Source organism: Trichosurus vulpecula, chromosome 2 (genome assembly GCF_011100635.1).
Source record: "Trichosurus vulpecula isolate mTriVul1 chromosome 2, mTriVul1.pri, whole genome shotgun sequence".
In the NCBI taxonomy this organism is placed as follows: Eukaryota; Metazoa; Chordata; class Mammalia; order Diprotodontia; family Phalangeridae; genus Trichosurus; species Trichosurus vulpecula.
Window position 1 is genome coordinate 15,942,920 of NC_050574.1, and position 19,384 is coordinate 15,962,303.

Sequence of the window (19,384 nt, forward strand, 5' to 3'; positions counted from 1 at the left end):
CTTTTGCCTGCCCGACAGATTGGGCGTTACCAGGGACCCCCGGGTGGGTACACGCGCGGGCCTGGAGGCCTCTGAGATCCGCGGGGATTGGGAAGTGGAGGTTACAATGAACAAAGGCAAGGCCCCTTTAAGAAGAAAGCGCGGGAGCCCCGGGGAGGCGGGGCTCCTGCAGCCACGTGCGGAGTTTGCTTACGGGGGGGGGGGAGGGGAGAAAGAAGGTGCATCACATGACGGGGGCGGTGCACTGGCTGGCCCGGCCGCGTCACGTGATGGGGGCGGTGTGCGAGGCGGGGCCGCGGGCACTTCTCCGCCTCCCGGGCGCGCCCGGCCAGAGGAGGCGGCGGCGGCGGCGGAGCGATGGACGCCTCCGGGGAGCAGCCGCGAGGCGGGGGCGATCCGGGTATGGAGAGCGCGGGCGGGAGCGGCCGGGCCAGGGCCAGGGGCGCGGCCGCTCCCGCGGCCCCCAGACCGGTCGGGCCTGCCCCGACTTGCCGCTGCCCGGGGCGCGGCGCCGGGAGGTAGGGGCGGGGGACCCTGGGCTGGGCGGGCGCCCCAGCCTGCCGACCCCCGTGTCTTCCTTCCCGCAGAGCCCACGAGCGGCGAGCAGATCATGCGGACCGGGGCCGTGCTGCTGCAGGGGTGAGCCTTGGACCGGGGGACCCGGGAGGGGGCTCCGGGGCCCGGAAGGCGCCGAGGCTGCGCTGAGCCCCACACTCTCCGCGCAGGTTCATCCAGGACCGCGCGGGCCGGGTCGCGGGGGGCGCCCCCGAGCTGGTCCTGGACTCCATGGGAGACTCGACCCCGCTGCCCTCGGACCCTCGTACCAAGCGTCTGACCGAGTGCCTGCGCAGGATCGGGGACGAGCTGGACAGCAACATGGAACTGCAGAGGTATCCGCTGCACCCCCCCCCCACCCCGCCCCGTACGCTGCCCCCAGCCCCCCCCCAATGACTCCCTCTCCCTGCAGGATGATCGCTGCGGTGGAGACCGACTCTCCCCGGGAGGTCTTCTTCCGAGTGGCCGCTGAGATGTTCGCAGACGGCAACTTCAACTGGGGCAGGGTCGTGGCTCTCTTCTATTTTGCCAGCAAGCTGGTGCTCAAGGTGTGAGGGGGGGGCGGGGTGGGCCCTCCCTCCCTGCTAGGGGCTCCCGAAGCACTGCCTGGGGTTGGTCAGAGGGGCTGCACTCCCGACTTTCCTCCCTTCCCGGCCAGGCGCTTTGCACCAAGGTCCCGGAGCTGATCCGAACCATTATGGGCTGGACCCTAGACTTCCTGAGAGAACGGCTGCTCACCTGGATCCAGGAGCAGGGTGGCTGGGTGAGCACCGCCCCCTTTGACCTCCCAGTGACCCCCCCTTCCAACCCCCCCCCCCCCACCTTGACCTCCTGGCCACCCCAGCCTTCCTTCCTTCTCTCCTCCTGGAGAGTTCTAACTTCCTGGTAATCTCCTTGGCCTCTACCCTCAGGATGGCCTTCTCTCTTACTTTGGGACACCAACCTGGCAGACAGTTACCATCTTGGTGGCTGGCATCCTTACAGCTTCGCTTACCATCTGGAAGAAGATGTCCTAGGGAGAGCTAGGGGGCCTGGCTGCCCCCACCCTCATTCCAGCTCTGCTTGGACTGTCTGTTTTTAGGATAAATTATGGGTTTTCCAATATTGGGGGAGGGAGGGAAACACATTTTTCTTACTTTTGTAATTATTTTGGGGAGTATCCAGTGACTCTGGCAGTGCCCCCAAAGCTGGATGTTCTCAAGCTCTTGGCTATGGGGTGGTGGGGTGAGTGGTAGCCTTGGCCAATAAACACCAACTCTGGAGCAGGCCCTGCTGCAATGCTTTTGTTTTTGAGGACCCAGTACCCACCCTTCCCTTGCCTCATTATCCCTTCTGCAAAATGAATCTTAGTTGGCATAGAGTACCCAGAGTCTGACAGACTTCTTAGGTAAGCCCTCAGTTTCTTCTTCTGTAAAATAGTGGGCAGGGTGAGGCAGGGAGCTTCCTTCATCTGGGCCTGGCCCTGTGAACTTCCCTGTTGGCTCCTGGCTCCAGTGTGGCTGGGGTAGAAAGGTGGGGCTTGGCTCCCTGGTCAAAGGCCAGGCAGGAAGGTCTCAGCTGGGACTGAGTTGGGGTGGGGGGGTGTTGGTAAATGGATAAACCTGAATCCTGAGGCTCTAAGCTGTTTCATTCCCCTCCTCTGCTGGCCAGCAAGACAACTGCTCTTTCTCAGCAGCCCCAACTGACACCCAGGCTTGGAGACAGAGGGAAAAAAACATCTACAAAGTCTGAGAGCTGGAGACTGAGAACCACTCTCAGGGCCCCAGCTGGAGAGACTGAGGTCCCTAAGAGGCGGGACAGGGCAACTACCAGGAAGGCTCATTGAGGGCCTGCTTTGTGGGGATCAGTCGGCCAGTCCACCAGCACAAGTCAGGCTCTGTGCCAGGGGCTGGGGACACAAAGACGATCAAAGGAGGAAGACCCCTGTACAGACATACACACAACTATATGTGTACATACATGTGTATGAGACTATACATCGAAAATGGGAGCTGGACAGGGATGGGCAAGTCTGAAGGGAGCTGGGGGCTGGAGGGAAAGCCTCCCCCCCATGACCCGAAGAAAGATTCCTAGCATCTTGGAGGAGGGAGCTGGGGGTTTCCCTGGTTACCCTAGCAGCAGGAGACCCTCTAAACTCTCCATCAGGGCGGGTTTTTGCCCTAGCTCAGCATTCTCCCAACCCCGCCAAAACAGCAGAGAGGAAGTTCCTATTATTCGGAAATGACCATAAGCCACCCCCCCCAACACCAGAGCTGCCTTCAGCATGACTCAGCTCTCTCCCCCTCTTCCTGATCTCAGCGTGACTCAGCTCAGACACCCCCCCCCCCCCCATTCCTAACCTTAAGTCCCTTCGATTCCCCAGTTCGGCATCCACCCATATTCACCCCAAATCCCTCAGCCCCGCTCTGCCCAGGGAGGTCACAGTTACTGGACGCTGAACTCACTGAAGGAGGAATCCTAGGACCTGGGTTCAAGTGTTGCTTCTGATGCCCACTGTCTGGTCTCTCCGACAAGTCCTGACCCGTCTCTGGGGTCTCAATCTCCGCTTGGGTCAGACGAGGAGCTGGAGTGTGGCCCTAGGAGACTGCTCTTCGGCCAGCCCCTTTGTTCCCCAGACTCGGCAGGCATCTGGCCCCCCTTCAGCTTTGAACTTGCTCTGGCCCCACACGAGATCTTCTCCGAACGCGCGGCTCCCCTCCCCCCCTTTCCCGCGTCTTCTCGCCCACCACCAGCCCGCGCTCCCCCATTGGCGGCTTGATCCCCGGGATCTCATTCTGCGCCTCGAGATTGGACCGTGGCCCTACAGGTCCCGCCCCCTGAGCACCGCCCCCGGTGCCTGCTTACTATAAGAGCGTGGTTCGGGGCAGCTCCCGCGCACCCCGTCTCCCGGTTCTGGTTCTTGCTTCAACAGTGTTTGGACGGAACAGATCTGGGGTCCCCCAGCTCCCCTCGGTTTCCAACTTCACCTTTCTGCAGTCCGTCAGCCCCTGGGACCAGCCGCCTCCCGCTTCCGGGACCAGCCGACCCCAGCCTACGGGACCAGCAGACCCCCGCCTCCGGGACCAGCCGCCTCCTCCCTTCGCCGACGGTGCCATGAGCTCTAGCTCCCAGATCCGCCAAAACTTCTCCTCTGAGGCCGAGGCCGCCATCAACCGCCTGGCCAACCTGTACCTGCAGGCCTCCTACTCCTACCTGTCCCTGGTGAGGCTCGGGGCGCCTCCCCTCCCCCGATTCCCCCGCGGCCAGAACCCCCTCCCAGACAGGGACTGCGCATGCTCGGTCCCCCTGCCTCCTTCCCTCCCCCGCCCCCCCGCGCGCGCGCGCGCGCGCCCCTTGCTCTGCGAGGTTTCTTCGCTCTGCCGCGCGCCCTTTGTTCTTGTTTAACTAGGGAAAGAACTGCGCGGGGCTGCCGCGAGCAGGCTCTTCCCGGTGCGCATGCGTGCGCGTGGCCCGGGCGCTTCGCCAGCCCTAGTGACCGCTTTCCCTCTCTCTCTGGTTTCCCCTAGGGTTTCTATTTCGATCGGGACGATGTCGCCCTGCCTAGGGTGTCGCGTTTTTTCCGTGAGCTGGCGAAGGAGAAACGCGAGGGTGCCGAGCGCCTTATGAGGCTCCAGAACCAGCGTGGGGGCCGTGTCCTCCTCCAGGCTGTGCAGGTGGGTAGCCGTTAGACTGCGAGGACTACGTTTCCCAGAGGCCTCCGCGCATATACCCCTGGTGGGAGCTGCTGGGTCGCCCCTAAAGGTTTCTGGGAAATGAAGTGTTTTGGAGTTTTTCTTTCCCTGAGCCTTCTCTCTTTTCCCAGAAACCTGCCCAAGATGAATGGGGCCGCAGCTTGGATGCCATGCAGGCTGCCCTGAACCTGGAGAAGGATCTGAACCAGGCCCTCCTGAAGCTGCACGCCCTGGGCTCGAGCCAAGGGGATCCACAGGTAAGTGGCCCCAAGAACTCCCAGCTTGTCATAGGACCCAGTTCTGCCACCTCCTGCCCACTTTTGGTAGGCTGAGGTCTTGGTTACGGCCCCTTCCCTCCTTCCTACCCTTCACTGGTCCTTCTCCCCTTTCCTAGCTCTGTGACTTCCTGGAGAGCCACTACCTGGGTGAGGAAGTGAAGCTTCTGAAGCGCTTGGGCAACCACCTGACTACCCTGCGCCATGTTCAGGTGGACCCCCAATCCGGGCTGGGGGAGTACCTGTTCGAGAGGCTGAGCCTGAAGCATGACTAGAAGCAGCGGCCTGGGCAGGCAGCCCCAAGGCTGAACCAAGAACGCCCACAATAAAGCTAGCTGCTCACCCAGCATCTCTGCGTGACTCCTTGGGGTAGTAGGTGGCTGGTGGGGTGGGGGGGGCGGACTGGATGGTCAAGATGGACAAGCTTTGACTGACTACAGCTCCTTCAGGAGGCCCTGAGTGAAGCCACTGAGCCAAGGCAAAGCTGGCTTCTTAAACACTAGCAACTTCCAGGCCCAGTGCTTGGTTGCACAGCACTGGAAGCAGGCAGTGCATGGGAAGGTTAGTGGTGGTGAAAAACCTTTTATTCTTTAAATATATAGGCCTTTTTTTCATCCCTGGACGGATAATTAATTCCCCAACTATTGGGGTGAGTGATCCTAGGCCACCAACATCCACAGCAAATCCAGCAGTGGCCCCTCCCCTTGGGCTGGAGTCTGTCACAGACATTGCACAGGGAGACACACACACATAAGGCCCTTGGTCTGAGCATAGCCAGGCTCTCAGGGAGTGGGGACAGGCCAAAGGGTGTGGGAGTGACAGGGTGTGGTCAGGGAATGATCTGGGAGAGGGTGGCAGGTCCTAGCCTGGGGCAGAGGTTCTGGAGTATACCACAGGAGCCACTGAGCCAGCCATTGACTGCCCTCTAGAATGTAGGTGATGGGATTCTCATAGAGGGAACATGGAGGAGGTGGCTCAGTTCTAGAACACAGTGGTCCTGGGCACTTGGATCCCTGGGGTTCTAGAGCAGAGACGGGTAGAAAGGTCTTGGGCATCCTCCATCAAGGCATCTCTTAAGAACACAGGCTCTAGAAAACAGCCCATGCACAGCAGATGGGGCTGTCTGGATTCAGAATTGAGAAGCTGGCAGGCCAAGGGCCAGGAGGAAGGGAGGGAGAGCCTGGCATGCCCTACTTAGTTTCGCTCCTCGCCCAGAGAGCTGGCAGGGCTGAGGGGTTCACTGGGAGTGCTGGGAGAACTGGATGGGGCTGTGTCCACAGAGCCCCGCTTGGCAGTGGAGGACCGCCGGGACCAGTCGGGGGCACGAATGTTCTTTCGGTCTTTTTCGGCTTCCTCGTCCTCATTGTAGCGCTCACTGTCCTCCTCATAGCCTGACTTGCGGGGTCCATTCTCTTCCCCCTCTTCCTCTTCCTCCCCCTCACTCTGGTGGGGGCTGGAGTGGCGGGATAGTGAAGGTGATGGGGGCACCGAGGCTGGCCGTGGGTAACGGAAGCCCTGCGTCTGGGGGAGTAAAGGGTAGTGAAAGGCCCAGGCAGTTTCCCTACGCTCAGGCCCCCTACTCTCTTAACATCCCCAGTCCTCCTTTGGGCATGTTCCCTCCCCCGGAGATCCAGCTACTCACAGCATCAGCATCATGAGGCTCATATGTGAAATGATCTGGGAAGGCCCTGGCCAGGGCCATGTGGCGGGCAAACATGTAATACTGGAGGAGAAGGGGAAGAGGATTAGCCAGGGGCAGATGTGATAGAGTCCACTCTACCCTGGGGAGGGGAGGAGGATGGGAGAGGGCTCATACCCGGCCTAGGTACTTCCAGTCCAGCAGATCTGAGAGTCGTTCTGTGCGGTTCCGCTGAACAATCCGCTGCCTCCGGCTCTGCTGGCAGAAACTGTACAAGAATGAGGTCAGCTGGGTGCATGAGTCGTCCAGGCTCCGGAACCTCCGGTCAAGGATATAGATGCCTAGAGATAATGAGGGGTCACTCAGGCGGAGAGCAGAGGGACTGTAGCCTCGCCAGCATTTTCCCACCCAAGGGTACCCACCATAGGCAGAGGGATCTGCGATGTGCTCCTCCATGAAGCAGCCGAAACCAGAGAGGTTGGTGGAGATGCTGGGGATCCCCATGACAGTGCATTCCGCTGGGGAAGAGGGGGGTTAGTTATAGACCCCAGAACTGCACCCTGGGGCCCCCCCGATCCAACCTCCACCCCAGCCCTCACCAGGGCTCACCAGGAGTATAGCCCCAGGGCTCATAGTAGGAGGGGAAAACTCCCAAGTGGCAGCCCCGGACAAACTCTTCATAGTCTACTGGGAGCAGGGGGCTGGTGGAGGAGAGGAACTCTGGATGGAAGATCACCTAGGGTTTGAGAGACAGAGAGACAGGGGGAAAGGGGAGAGGGAGAGAAAGAGAAAGGAGGGAGGAAGAAAGAGGAAGGGAGGGAGGGAGGGAAGGAGAGGAGGGGGAGAAGGAAGGAGAGGGGGAAGAGAAAGCAGGAGGGGGGAGAAAGGAGGAGGGGAGAAAAGAGGGAGGGAGGAAGTGGGGGGGGGAGAGAAAGGGAGGGAGAGAGGAAGAGAAAGAAGGGGAAAGTGGTTAAGCCAAGGACCCAGGGAGGGTGGCATTCCTGGCTTTACTGACTAGGGCCAAGGTTAGTTAATTTAGAAAGTGACACCCCCACCCCCACCCCAGCTGCCTGGTCCTGTTTGCCTAGGAGTGTAGTGAAACAGCCCCTCAATGGGGGCTTGCCGGGAGGGCTGTAGTTCATCACCTTGACCCGATCAGCACTGCTGTTGAAGAGGCCAATGCGGCGGATGGTGGTGAGGATGGGGTCCGAGGAGTCATCCAGCATGTTGTGGGTGCACACAGGGGGGAACGACTGCCGCTGAGGGAAGGAGAGCCAGTCAGGGGGTCAGGTGCCCTGGAGTTCCCCACCCCCCGGCACTGGGCACCTGGTACATGGCCATACCTGCGTGGCGAAGATGGCTCTCTTCATCATGGTGAAATCCTCCTTATCCAGCATCTTGTTCATGTCTGGGAGGCTGCCACTGAGGGGGAGCAGGGTTCAGGGGTCAGGGGTCAGGGCAGCAGCCAGAGGAGGCCAGAGCTGGGGAGGGAAAACAGAAGGTCCCCCCTCCCAACCTGTCAGTCCCATCACTCACACCAGGAGGGATTCATAGAGCTTTCTCCCAAATTTCTCCTTCACGGTGTTGGCTGTGTCCCTGCAGTGGACAAGAGAGGCTGCATCATCAAAGGGGCCCCTGATGAAGGGGCCAAGGCAGGGACAGGAGACAGAGGAAAGGAGAACAAGAAGAAAGAAGGTGCTTGGGAGAGAAAGGAAGTGAGCCTGGCCAGGGCCCTGCAGGAAGGAGGACCCTGGCGCAAGAAGAGGAAGCAGAAGCTGGGCTGGCTGGGAGGACAGGAGGAAGCCGGGGGTAGGGCTAACCAGAGCTGCTTCCGGACAGCCTGGCCCTTGAGAGTCTCCACGTTGAAGTTGTTGGTCCTCGCAGGCATGATGAAGAAGGCCACTACGGTCTGCTCACTGCCATTCACCTGCAGAGCAGGGGGGAGGTAGGGGGTCAGGACTTCCCCCTCCCCACCTCCCCTCTGTGGGCACCCTCCAGCCCTGACCAGCACCCCTAGGTGCCTGACCCTGAGCAGGTAGTTGAGGCGGGCCAGGGCCTCCAGGAAGACATCAGCACCTTTGTTGGAAAACTCGTAGCGGCCGGCGATGAAGAAGTACAGGGTCTTGTCCAAGTTGAAGTCCAGGTGGCTGGTGGGAGAACTTCCAAGGTCACCCCTTGGCCACAGAGCCCCTCCCAGAATCCCCCAGAGAGATCAATCAACAGGCATTTCTGAAAAGCCCACCATGTACCCACCACTGACATACAAAGGCAGAAACAACGCCCGCCCCTTGGAGGGGACTCACGCACCCGTAGAAATGGCCCCTCACAAACTCCTGGATCCGAGCCTTGCTTTGGGCATGCAAGTTCTGAAACTCATGCATGGCTGAGAACTTCTTCACGTTGAGTCCATTGGGGGTCACGATATCTGGGGTGAGGAGAGCCAGTGGCCATTGAGGCACCCGGGATGCTGCTCACCTTGGGTGCAAGGGCCCACCTGCCAGAGCCTGGCCCTGAGCCCTGCCTAAGTCACCAGGGACACCGTGGATCTAGGGTAGGGGCTGCTGGGAGCAAGCATTTATTAAGCACCAACTATGTGCCAGGTGCTTGGAGGTCAGTGCTGATATTTTGAGGAACCTGTGGCAGAGAGGTAGGCCTTAGGGGACTCACCCGGGGTCAACCAAGGCCCAGCTGGGGAGGAGACAGGCCATAGGCAGAGGGACTGAGAGAGCTGGCAGGGAAGATCCAGGTGCACGTTCCTCACCTGGTTTCCTCTTCAGCAGGTGCTGAGCCTCGATGGCCGTGATCTGGGACACAGTGGTGAAGACGTGAGCACAGTGTGCAGCCGCTCTCTCCATGCAGTAGCGGTGGTAGATCTGCCGCTCCCCTGCTTCCTTGTCCACGTTGAACTGAAGAGCAGAGGAGGTAGTTCAGTGGCCCAGGCCTCTCCTGGCCACCCAACACCCTGACCCGGGGCGGGGTGGGGGGGAGGGGACGGTGTCCTCACATTCTCCAGGTTGTTGTAGAAGTCCACGGCCCCAGCACAGAGGTACCGGCCCAGCAGTGTGGCGTGTGTGGTGAAGATGGTGGCCACTGGGAGCTTCCGGGCCCTGCACAGGCACAGGCCCACTCCTGCCAGCCACTCATGGAAATGACCCACAATGAATGGCTTCTCTTCGCTCTGTGCCCAAAACTGCAGAAGAGACAGAGGGCCCCACTGGCCTGTGCCCCCTCAGCCCCAGGGCCTTCGGGGAGGCTGGGGGGAAGGAGGAAGCAGGGCCAGGGTGCTGGCCCCTTGGGTCCCTACCTCACCCAGGAACCAAGTGGTGAGAAAACCAAAGAGGACTGCGTCGTTGGCTTCGCGGTCGTACCAGGGGACCCCGATGCTGCAGGTGTCCCAGAGCTCCCCCTTCCAGCGCTCCAGGGCCCAGGCAGCAGCCCCCACATCCAGCAGCACCACAGGGGGGCTGCCCTCAATCAGCCAGCGGCCAAAGTACACCTGGGGTGGGGGGTGTGGGCATGAGGGTAGGGCCTAGGGCCCCTCCTCTCCATCCCCTCCCAAGACCTGCCTTTGTATCTTATTAAGGAAGGCCTCATTGTCCACCCCTCAGAGCTCCCTGGGGCTGGGAGGCAACCCAGGCAGTCAACTCAGTCAATCCACCAGTGCCACGATCCCTTGCCCCTACAGTGCCCCCCACCTCCCTTGCTTGCTGCCATCTGAATCTAGGCCTCCCCCCACCCAGAGGCCAGCAGCCCCTCCCCCTTCCCAGCTGTTTGCTGCCCTTTCCACAGCAGGGGGGAGGGGGGGCTATTCTTAGGCTGTGACCCTGCCCTCCTCCCATCACATGGCCAGCACCTGCCTGGGGGAGGGGGTAGGTGCACCCTGGGGTTCTCTGGGGACAGGCCCCTGCCCAAGGCTTTAGCCCCTCTGCTTTCCGGAACAGATTCAGAAATCCAGAGTGAGACAGTTCCCTGGCACCCAGCCAGGCACGGGCACACACATGCACACACAGACATATGTGGTGGCCCTGCCTATAAAGAACACTGAGCTTTCACGCTAAGCCTGCTGCATGTACGCTATCCTCCTCCACACTGTCCTCGGGTGACCTTGAGTGAGCCCCTGGCCTCACCAGGGCCCCAGTTCTCTCTTGTGCTCCCAGGCCCCCCTACCTTGCAGCCCTTGCTGTTCATGGAGTCCAGGGTCTTGCGCAGGGCCGGGGTGGGGGGCTCCAGGAGCTCCACCTGGGTCCGCACACTCTGCTCTGTGTAGGGCCCCACTAGGTAGTAGTTGTCCCCCCACTCATCGCCGGTCACCTTGGCTTTGGTCTGAAGCACAGTGTAGATGCCCCCCACTGCCAGAGAGATGGGGTCAGCCTGGGCTTGGGGGCCATGCTGGGGAAGGGGGCTGGTCTAGCCCGTCACTTTCTCTCCATTCCTTGCTGCCTCCCAAAGGGCCCAGACACAGCCCGAGTCCCAGAGGAGCTCCTGGGCTAAGGCGAGTGGGGCATCACCTTCCCCAGGGCCCCTTCCCTTTCCTGGGCCCGCTGGGGCTCCTGTCATTTTGGCTGGCTGGACTCAGCATCCCTGCCCTCAAACTGCCCCTGTCTCCAGCTGCCCCAAGGATTTCCCAATCCAAGGCTGGCCTCAAGGTCCCCAGGGCTGGGGCTTGGCATCGGAGGCATCCCTTCCATCCCAGGGCTTCCTGGGGACCTGAAAGGTGACCCCCCCTGCCCAGCACACTGTCTGAGCCCCATGTCTGTCCTGTAGCCTGGCCTCCCCCCAGAGACCTGTGGGGCTGGACTCCCCCTGCCACCCTACATCCTAGGGACTCCAACCCCATGCTCCTCCTGTGATTCGGTCTCCCCTTTCATCCCTGGCTAATCTCCCACCATGGAAATACAGATCACAGATGCTCTTTGTCTCCTAGATCCCCCAACTCTCTTCAGCCCAGGGACCCCGGGGTCCCTGTGGTCTTCCAGGGCCCCCATGGTCCTCCAGGGCTGCTGGAGGACCACACCCCCAGCCCCAGGATTCTGATCTTCCACCTTCACTTCCAGGCCAGGGGGGGCTGCACTTCCCAGCCTGTCCCAGCCATTCTCCCTCTGCCCACCTGGGCGGCTCAGACTAAGCCCCCTCCCTTTGGCGCTGTCTCACTTACCTTGCCCCCCCTTCCTCCCAGATCCTCCCATTCTCGAGACCCCGGCATCCCCCTCCCTTCAGCCTAGTCCCCTCCCAAATGCCAAGTGTCCTGGAGTCCAGGAGGCAGGGAAGCCCGGCCACTGGGCACTCGGGCCTGCCTTTGGCCCCCTCCCCAGGGCCCTGGACTTGTGTCCTAAACCCCTGCCCTTCTCTTCGGCCTGGGGGTTTGTCACCTGGCCCGCCCTTTTCGGGGTGGAGGGAGTCCCACCGCCCTACTCCCTTCTTTGAAGGGTGTCAATCCGCCCTGCCCCCTTCCGGGGGGGGGGGGTCAGCCCTTCCCGCCCCCCCTTCCCGGGGGGAGGGGCGCGCTCACCCTTGTTGGCCACCTCCCAGGCCACCTCGAAGAGCACCGCGTTGTCCAGGTCCAGCTCATCCTCCCAGTCCTCCAGGCCGGGCAGCGACGACACGGATAGGCTGCGGCTGAGCGGCATGGCGGCAGGGCGCGGGGATCACAGCAGCCTGGACCCGAAGCGGAGGCAGAGGCTCTGAGCCCCGGGCCGCAGCCGCAGCCGGACTCCTCGGCCCCTCCGGGCCTTGCCCCGCCCCCTGGACCCCCATTGGGGCGCTCAGGACCGCACCGCCTGATTGGCTGGCTGCGATCCTTGCACCGTCCCCGGCCGGATGAAACCGGCAGGGGAAAGGGCGGGGCGCGCCGGGTGGTCTGATTGGTCAGAGTCCTGGGCTCGGCGCCCACGGGGCGGAGCCCGAAGGTGTGGGCACGTTCACCGATTGGCCGAGGGCTCATGTCTGTCTCCGGGCCGTGGGCTGAGGCGGAGAGCTGTAGCCAAGCTGGGCGCAAGGGCGCGTGGGGGACGTGAGAATCTTAAAGGGGAAGTGTCGACATTTCTCGGCCTGCTGGCTCGCAAAGCCACATCCCCCCACCCTCCTATGTTCCACCGAGAGGAGCCGGAGGACCGCTTCAGCCTAGACTAGCCTCAGAGCCGCCGGGGGAGGGTGGGGCTAGTGGACGCTTCCGCTTCCTGTCCAGCGGCGGATGAACGGCGGTTGGAGCGCGACATGGCAACCACGGTGTGTAAGGGCTGCGGGGTTGTGGGGGGGGGGTCTGCTGGGAGGCCTGGGCGGGGCGGCGGGCCAGGGACAGCTTGTCCTTCTGTCTGCGCAGGCCGGCATGGGAAGCGAGAGGGAAACTGAGGCCGTCCGGGGAGGGGGCGGGTGAGGCATGGGGAGAGGGGTGTGTGCGAGCGCGTGCCGAGGCCGGGGAGCCCCCTCGCCCGCTGCGCCTGCACCTCCTTAGTCCGAGCTGAGTACCTGGAAGGGCATTTATTAGGCGCTTGCTGTGTGCCGAGGGCTGGGGTGCCGATCCAAAAGCAAGGGAGCCTGGTGGGGAGACGGCTCCCAGAGAAGGCTCTGGCTGCCAGCCCGGAGCTCCCATGGTTCCTAGGGCCGCGAGACAGTGGCAGAGTTGTGGGGGGTCCCCACCTCCGTCCTCGCTGCCCCGCCTGTCGGAGGGTGTGGGGGCTCCCTGGGGACTGTGGGTTCACTTGCCTCTTCCCGGCCCCAGGCAGCAACCACCAAGGTTCCTGAGGTGCGGGACGTGACCCGAATCGAGCGCATTGGTGAGTGCAAGGGGTGGGGGGGGTCAGAGCGGCACTCCCCAGACCCTGGCCCTTGTTCTCTACCGTGCTGGCCTCGCAGCCCCATCCCTGCACCCACCCCGATGCCATGGCCTGAGGGGGCTCATTGCTCCTGGGACCAGCCGGCCACCCACCCCCCACCAGTGGCACCTGTTTTGTGTCCTGGATCTTCTAATAACATGCATTTCTCTTCTGCTTACGAGTCCTAAGTGGCTCCCCACTGCCTGCCACTAACATTCTGATTTCTTTGACTCCCATACGTGGCCTCTGCCGACCAGTGCTACCATCGTTTGTTCCTTTTTTTTTTTCTCTTGAGTCATAGTATGTTTTCTTTTAAAAAATATTTGCATTGGTGTATTTTGTTCTTATATTTCTAACATTTTTGCTGTATTCCATCCTTGAATCCAGTATGAGAAGGAGAAAACAGGAGCCAACCTAGAAAACAAAACCTGGCCTTAATGTGTGGCCACCGTGTCTCAGCTCTCCCAGGAAGCAGGGGAGGGGTCTCATGTTCGCGCTCCCCAGCATGCTCTGTGGGTTCCAGCCAAAGGGCCTTTGTGCACCTGTAGCCCCTTTTTCTCCCCAGTTTCGTCCAGGGCCACCACCCCCAGGGAGCTTTCCCTGGTCTCTCCACTCTCCTTCCCAGGCTCCATGAGGCTTTTTGTTTCTGTCTCCCTGGTTGTGTGTGTCTGTCTGTCCGTCCATCTGTCCATCTGTCCGTGTGTCCGTCCTCTGCCTACTGAGCCTTCAGCTTGGGGAGGGCCAGGACCTGTGGGCCCTCCTTGTATTGGGTGCCCATGGGTGAGTGGCTGTGTGTGTTCTCTCTGGCCACTAGGTGCTCACTCACACATCCGAGGCTTGGGGTTGGATGATGCTCTGGAGCCGAGACAGGTAGAGGAGGACCAGGGGGACATGGCCATGGAGTGGGGAAGGAGGGCTCCCCAGAAGTCCCCCTGTGACCTCTGCCCTCCCTTTCCCCTTCAGGTGTCCCAGGGAATGGTGGGGCAGCTGGCTGCCCGGCGGGCTGCTGGTGTGGTACTGGAGATGATCCGGGAAGGAAAGATAGCCGGCCGGGCGGTGCTCATCGCTGGGCAGCCTGGCACAGGGAAGACAGCCATTGCCATGGGTGAGCAGGAGAGAGCAGGGCAGGGAGGAGGAGTGGGGGCAAGGGGGGCAGGGCCCATGCCTGGGGGTAAACCGAGGATCTTTAGAGCTGGAAGGGCTTTAGCTTGTTCTTGAGTGGGCCCCCAAGGCCCTGTAGTAAGTCAGATGGAACAAGTGCCGAACAGGACTTGGTTCCTCTCCTGCCTGTGACCTGAACCAGGGGGCAGGGGCAAGGCCAACGGTTCCAAGCTCTCTCCCTTTCCTCCTTCTCTGAGGCATGGCCCAGGCCCTGGGACCTGACACACCTTTTACTGCCATTGCTGGCAGTGAAATCTTCTCTTTGGAGATGAGCAAGACAGAGGCCCTGACCCAGGCCTTCCGAAGGTCCATTGGGGTCCGAATAAAGTAAGTGTGCCTGTGGCTTATGTCATCTCCAGGGCAGCACGTGCTGGGGCTTGGTTGGAGGCTCTGGGGGAGGGAAAGGGTGACCTCAGCCCTTCTGAATCCTCCTTCCTCTTGCCTGCCAGGGAGGAGACAGAAATCATTGAAGGGGAGGTGGTAGAGATCCAGATCGACCGTCCTGCCACAGGCACTGTGAGTCTTAGCCTGGGGAAGGTGCAAGAGGGTCTCAGCAGGTTGGGAAGGTTTCATTAGAGATCCTGGTTGATGGCAGAATCTTAAAGCTGGAAGGGTCTGTCAAGATCCATGCCAGCCCACCCCCATGACTTAGAGAGGAAGATGCAGCCTACTGAGCTAAGGGCAAGGGCAAGATTGAAGAACTGGGGGCGGGGTCCTAACTGCTTCCTTGCCTCTGGCACCCTTCTTGGAGTACCATCTTCCACCTCCCAGGGCTCCAAGGTGGGAAAGCTGACACTGAAGACAACAGAGATGGAGACCATCTATGATCTGGGAACCAAGATGATCGAGTCCCTTACCAAGGAGAAGGTCCAAGCAGGGTGAGCAGAGGGCAGCCTCAGGGACAGGAGGAGGGCAAGGTGAGGAGCAGGGTTGAGGGTCCTTCCACAACAATCTCAATCTCACCTTCCAGGGATGTCATCACCATCGACAAGGCCACAGGAAAGATCTCCAAGCTTGGTCGCTCCTTTACCCGTGCCCGGGACTATGATGCCATGGGCTCCCAGGTACCATGCCTCCCTCATCTGCAGGCCTTTCCCACCCCTGTTGGTTCTGGTGTCTTTCCTCTGTCCGTTTTTTCCTGTGTATTCTCTGTGTGGCTCATTCCTCCATTGGGGGGCAGGGACTGCTTTGTTGTCTCCTTTACGTGCTGGGTGCTTAGCACAGTGTCTGGTACGCAGTAGATGCTTCATAAGTGTTCATTGCCTGCCTGACTCTCCGCAGTGACATCTCACTTTTCCCCATTAGTCCTGTACCACCTCCCCCCCATCCCTCCATTCCCCCATCCGCCACTGGTTCCAGTGCCCGCTTCACCTCCATCCCTCTCTTTGTCCTTCACCTAACGCTGCCCTGCCTCACCTGGAGCTCCCTTGACTGTCAGATCAGCCCATCTCTCCCATAGCTCACTTCCGTACCTCTCCCAGGCTCACTCAGTCATCGTGCTATGTCCCTGTGCTTCCAAGCACCCTGCAGTCTGTATGAGGTTCTCATCCTGGGGCCTTGTGCACTCTTCTGGGCAGGCCTCTCTGTCTCTGTTTCTGTCTCTCCCCCACCCTGACCCCTTTTTCTCTTTCTTGGTCGTTCTGATTGGCATTTTCTCTCAACCTTGTTTATCTACAGACCAAGTTTGTTCAGTGCCCAGATGGGGAACTTCAGAAAAGGAAGGAGGTGGTGCACACGGTGTCTCTCCATGAGATTGATGTCATCAACTCCCGCACTCAGGGCTTCCTGGCACTCTTCTCAGGTGGTTACCAGGCCAGGCTTCCCGGCTGCATGCCCCTCTCCCCAGCCGTCATCCCCAGGTTCCCTGCCGTGTGCCACCCTCCCCATCCTGGCCCTCATCCTTGGGTTTTCTGCTGTGTGTCCCCCTACCTATCCCAGCCCTAATCCCTGGGTTTGCCATCTTATGCCCTCTTTCCTAGTTTGGCCCTTGTTCCATGGTGGGTCCTGTGCCCATCCACTCACCCCAGACCCTTCCCAGGTGACACAGGGGAGATCAAGTCAGAGGTGCGGGAGCAGATCAATGCTAAGGTGGCCGAGTGGCGAGAGGAGGGCAAAGCGGAGATCATCCCAGGGGTGAGGCCCAGGGAGTTGGGGGTGGGGTGGGGAGAGTGCTAATGGCTGATATGCTGACCAGCATCCATGCTGCCCAGGTGCTGTTCATAGATGAAGTCCACATGCTTGACATTGAGAGCTTCTCTTTCCTCAACCGGGCACTGGAGAGTGACATGGCCCCTGTGCTCATCATGGCTACCAACCGCGGCATCACTAGGTCAGGGGGACAGAGCCTGGAGGTGGGGGGACCCAGGGAGGCAGATGCCAAGAGAGTTGGGGGGATGCCAGGGGAGGGGATTCTTAGGGGAGGCAGCCCTTGGCCTAGGGAGAAGTTAATTATGGTGGCTTCTTACTTGCCCTCCAGAATCCGGGGGACCAGCTACCAGAGCCCCCATGGGATTCCCATTGACCTGCTGGACCGGCTCCTCATCGTCTCTACTACTCCTTATAGTGAGAAGGACACAAAACAGATTCTCCGAATTCGGTGAGAGAGGGGCTGAGCAGAAGCGCAGCGGGAATGCAGGCCTTTGGCTGCCATTCCCAGGCAGGGCCTTAGGGAGCCCAAAGGCTGGGGGGCGGGCAGATTCCATGGTGTTGCTGAGGGCCAGCCAGAGAGCAGCAAGCTCTGGGGTCACAGACTGGAACAGCATTTTAGGCCGAGCTTGCACTTGTTCTTGGCTCGGTCCTTGGGCACATCTCCTGTGAGAAGGCTTCCTCCTCTGTGGGCTGCTATTTCTCTTGCCCTGTGTACCTGAGGGGTTCCTGGCATGGGATGTGGCTTCTCTCTGGCATTTGGCCGTAAACAACACCCCTGCTATTGTGGTTGATGTCTGGACAGGGCCCTGGGCTCCAATGCCAGTTTTGCCCACAAAGCCACTGAGCCTCCTTGTGGCTGAGGAAGCCAGTAGGGGCTGGGAGGGTCTCACCCAGACTCATCCATCCAGATGGGGCAGAGCCTGACATGGAGCCCTGGGTCCCTGACTCAAATGGGCCCTGTGAGGATCATCTGAGGGGGTGCCCCAGGCTGACCCATAGCTGACCCTGTAGGTGTGAGGAAGAGGACGTGGAAATGAGTGAAGATGCGTATACAGTGCTGACCCGGATTGGGCTGGAAACCTCTCTGCGCTATGCCATCCAGCTTATCACAGCCGCCAGCTTGGTGTGCCGGAAGCGCAAGGTGGGTCCTTTTGTCCTGCCCATACCTCCCCCATCCCATACCCCCATAGGCTGGCAGTGGACCCAGTCAGGTTGGGCACACCCTCCCAACCCCTCCCCAGATGCAGGAGGGCTCTCAGCTCCTCTGCTCCCTCTCCTCTTTTCCCCAGGGCACCGAGGTGCAGGTGGACGACATTAAGCGGGTATACTCTCTCTTCCTGGATGAATCTCGGTCCACACAGTACATGAAGGAATACCAGGATGCTTTTCTGTTTAATGAGCTAAGTGAGTGCCTGCTCAGTGGCCCTCCTCCTTTCCTCCTTTGGGCTGGCTAGCTGCTCTCCCTGCAGTGGCAGGGGTCCATTCTCCCTGCCAACCTCTGTTGACCCCTTTACCCTTCCTCCTTGTTTCAACAGAAGGTGAGACCATGGATACTTCCTGAGCTTCCTGGACAGATAACACACAAATTCCCTCCCAGTTTTTCTCCTTTTTTTTTTCTACCTGAGTTGTGACATTCTGACTTTCTATAAAACTGTTCTGGAAATCTCATGCCTTGTGGTGATTTTTTTTGGTGGGGGGTGGGGTTTGAGGTGACTCCAGGGGCTAGGAGGCAGACAAAACATCAGACGCGAGATGACAAACCTTTATTGGGGATTGGGGGGAGGGAGGGGATGGAAGGGGAGTGGGGGGAAAAGAGGAACTGGAAGGTGCCACCCTAGAGGCGAAGGGAGAGGTTAGGGCCCCAGGTCTGGGCTCTAGAGAAGGTGGAGGCTGAGGTGGGGCCGGGTGCAGAGGTGGGGTCGGGCCCTCGGACCCCCGCAGTCTGAATGGCTCAGGCGGCAGGATCCACAGCTGCAGCTGAGGGCCACAGGGAAGGAGAAGATGGGGTCCACGCCAGGGGGACATCCAGGCAGCCGGATGGAGGAGAAGCTGAGTTCCCTGTATGTGCAGACCAGCTGAGGGCCAGGAGGCAGAGCGGCTGGCAGCACCCGCACCTGGGAAGGGGGCATGGGATGCACAGTGAGAAGGCTGCCTGGAGGTGAGTCCCTCCCACAGCCCTCTGCACCCCCTAAGCCTCACCATGCTGGGGCAGTAGCCAGCACAGATGGTGGTGGTGAAGGTGACGCACACTGGGCAGGCATCGCTCTCTGCAGCCAGGGTGGCATTAGTTGGTCTGCACAGAGGGCGAAGGTGGCCGGCTCCCCAGGAGCCTCCCTCCAGCAGCAGCAGCAGCAGCAGCACTGTTAGCTCCTGCGGCAGGGGGTGCAGAGCCCAGCTCAACCTCCTGAGGAGGGAGCCAGGCAGCTGGGATCCCAAGACCCGCCCCCCCCCCACCTCTTCACATTCAGGGACTTGAGCCCTCCCACAGACATGGGTTCCCGTACCCTACCCCTTCTCTCTAGGGACCCAGTTCTCTGCCCCCACCTGCCTCAAGGGTCTTGGAAGGTCCTTCTCTTTGCCCTTGTAGGCTTCCCAGTCATCTGGTCCCCTGGGTCCTGGAGACCACTCTCCCACCCACTTCCCTCTTGGGCTTTCTGAGAACCTCCTGTGCTCCTGGGGTCTGGAGGCCCTTCTACCACCCCTCTGGGCATCCCTGGTGTCTGGCTCCTTGGGTCTTGGGCTCTGACCTGGTATCTCTCCATCCTGCACTCCCCCTTGCCAGCTGAAGCCTAGGCACCTTATAGGTCCCAGGCAGTGGGGGCGGCAAGGCCACCAGGCGCTTTGGTTTTGACTGGGTAACCTGGACACTAATCCCCAGGGCAGGCGGGGGCGGGCCCAGCCGAGGTCACTGAAAGACTTGCACACTGGCCGGGCTTTAGGTGGCTTTAGGGTTCCCAAACAGCCCTGGGGTGTGGGCAGGCCAGGGAGCATTGTCCCCAGGCTGGAGAAGGGCATGAGGCTAGCCCAAGGCCACAGCCACTTCAGAGAGCTGGGAACAGAGCAGATGCAGATCCCTCTTTAGTTGCAGATGTTGGGGCCCCATCTCCTTAGGTTTGTGTTGGG

At 60.7% G+C, this 19,384-nt stretch overlaps 5 protein-coding genes across 5 annotated transcripts; 3 read left to right on the forward strand and 2 right to left on the reverse strand.

The window, feature by feature from the left end:
- The first annotated feature begins 286 nt into the window (after positions 1–286).
- On the forward strand, positions 287–1,823 carry BAX (BCL2 associated X, apoptosis regulator). The gene is made up of 6 exons (XM_036745738.1): positions 287–400; positions 588–639; positions 726–890; positions 968–1,103; positions 1,214–1,318; positions 1,467–1,823. Exons 1-6 carry the CDS (start codon positions 358–360, stop codon positions 1,569–1,571), a joined length of 606 nt encoding a protein of 201 aa, XP_036601633.1. The 5' UTR covers positions 287–357; the 3' UTR covers positions 1,572–1,823.
- Positions 1,824–3,406: 1,583 nt separating this feature from the next.
- On the forward strand, positions 3,407–4,850 carry FTL (ferritin light chain). Its single transcript, XM_036745247.1, has 4 exons — positions 3,407–3,756; positions 4,062–4,208; positions 4,358–4,483; positions 4,621–4,850. The coding sequence occupies exons 1-4, from the start codon at positions 3,649–3,651 to the stop codon at positions 4,774–4,776; spliced, it is 537 nt and encodes a 178-aa protein (XP_036601142.1). The 5' UTR covers positions 3,407–3,648; the 3' UTR covers positions 4,777–4,850.
- Positions 4,851–5,063: 213 nt separating this feature from the next.
- GYS1 (glycogen synthase 1) lies at positions 5,064–11,990 on the reverse strand. The gene is made up of 16 exons (XM_036746165.1): positions 11,650–11,990; positions 10,308–10,489; positions 9,445–9,636; positions 9,145–9,330; positions 8,902–9,046; positions 8,448–8,565; positions 8,167–8,287; positions 7,961–8,067; positions 7,677–7,736; positions 7,484–7,562; positions 7,286–7,399; positions 6,750–6,876; positions 6,563–6,658; positions 6,318–6,481; positions 6,144–6,224; positions 5,064–6,022 (listed from the first exon to the last, which is right to left on the reverse strand). The coding sequence occupies exons 1-16, from the start codon at positions 11,765–11,767 to the stop codon at positions 5,696–5,698; spliced, it is 2,217 nt and encodes a 738-aa protein (XP_036602060.1). The 5' UTR covers positions 11,768–11,990; the 3' UTR covers positions 5,064–5,695.
- A 121-nt stretch (positions 11,991–12,111) lies between these two features.
- RUVBL2 (RuvB like AAA ATPase 2) lies at positions 12,112–17,929 on the forward strand. Its single transcript, XM_036742648.1, has 15 exons — positions 12,112–12,365; positions 12,859–12,913; positions 13,767–13,822; positions 13,916–14,057; positions 14,311–14,440; positions 14,563–14,629; positions 14,885–14,991; positions 15,084–15,177; positions 15,791–15,914; positions 16,152–16,246; positions 16,324–16,442; positions 16,590–16,709; positions 17,273–17,402; positions 17,551–17,665; positions 17,797–17,929. Exons 1-15 carry the CDS (start codon positions 12,354–12,356, stop codon positions 17,820–17,822), a joined length of 1,392 nt encoding a protein of 463 aa, XP_036598543.1. The 5' UTR covers positions 12,112–12,353; the 3' UTR covers positions 17,823–17,929.
- A 79-nt stretch (positions 17,930–18,008) lies between these two features.
- Positions 18,009–19,072, reverse strand: LOC118839746 (lutropin subunit beta). Its single transcript, XM_036747267.1, has 3 exons — positions 19,009–19,072; positions 18,461–18,631; positions 18,009–18,375 (listed from the first exon to the last, which is right to left on the reverse strand). Exons 1-3 carry the CDS (start codon positions 19,021–19,023, stop codon positions 18,136–18,138), a joined length of 426 nt encoding a protein of 141 aa, XP_036603162.1. The 5' UTR covers positions 19,024–19,072; the 3' UTR covers positions 18,009–18,135.
- Positions 19,073–19,384: the final 312 nt, after the last annotated feature.

What these genes read in the sequence shown, in the direction of transcription:
- BAX (XM_036745738.1), top strand. Translation starts at nt 358, where the DNA reads ATGGACGCCTCCGGGGAGCAGCCGCGAGGCGGGGGCGATCCGG. An exon ending in AGCAACATGGAACTGCAGAG is followed by an intron (nt 891 to 967) that starts GTATCCGCTGCA and finishes CTCTCCCTGCAG; the next exon opens with GATGATCGCTGCGGTGGAGA. An exon ending in CCAGCAAGCTGGTGCTCAAG is followed by an intron (nt 1,104 to 1,213) that starts GTGTGAGGGGGG and finishes CTTCCCGGCCAG; the next exon opens with GCGCTTTGCACCAAGGTCCC.
- FTL (XM_036745247.1), top strand. Translation starts at nt 3,649, where the DNA reads ATGAGCTCTAGCTCCCAGATCCGCCAAAACTTCTCCTCTGAGGCCGAG. An exon ending in CCTACTCCTACCTGTCCCTG is followed by an intron (nt 3,757 to 4,061) that starts GTGAGGCTCGGG and finishes GGTTTCCCCTAG; the next exon opens with GGTTTCTATTTCGATCGGGA. An exon ending in CGAGCCAAGGGGATCCACAG is followed by an intron (nt 4,484 to 4,620) that starts GTAAGTGGCCCC and finishes CCCCTTTCCTAG; the next exon opens with CTCTGTGACTTCCTGGAGAG.
- GYS1 (XM_036746165.1), bottom strand. Translation starts at nt 11,767, where the DNA reads ATGCCGCTCAGCCGCAGCCTATCCGTGTCGTCGCTGCCCGGCCTGGAG. An exon ending in CCACTTGGTTCCTGGGTGAG is followed by an intron (nt 9,331 to 9,444) that starts GTAGGGACCCAA and finishes TCTCTTCTGCAG; the next exon opens with TTTTGGGCACAGAGCGAAGA. An exon ending in TCTACAACAACCTGGAGAAT is followed by an intron (nt 9,047 to 9,144) that starts GTGAGGACACCG and finishes TCTGCTCTTCAG; the next exon opens with TTCAACGTGGACAAGGAAGC.
- RUVBL2 (XM_036742648.1), top strand. An exon ending in CTTCCTGGCACTCTTCTCAG is followed by an intron (nt 15,915 to 16,151) that starts GTGGTTACCAGG and finishes GACCCTTCCCAG; the next exon opens with GTGACACAGGGGAGATCAAG. An exon ending in ACCAACCGCGGCATCACTAG is followed by an intron (nt 16,443 to 16,589) that starts GTCAGGGGGACA and finishes CTTGCCCTCCAG; the next exon opens with AATCCGGGGGACCAGCTACC.
- LOC118839746 (XM_036747267.1), bottom strand. An exon ending in CTGGCTACTGCCCCAGCATG is followed by an intron (nt 18,376 to 18,460) that starts GTGAGGCTTAGG and finishes CCCCCTTCCCAG; the next exon opens with GTGCGGGTGCTGCCAGCCGC.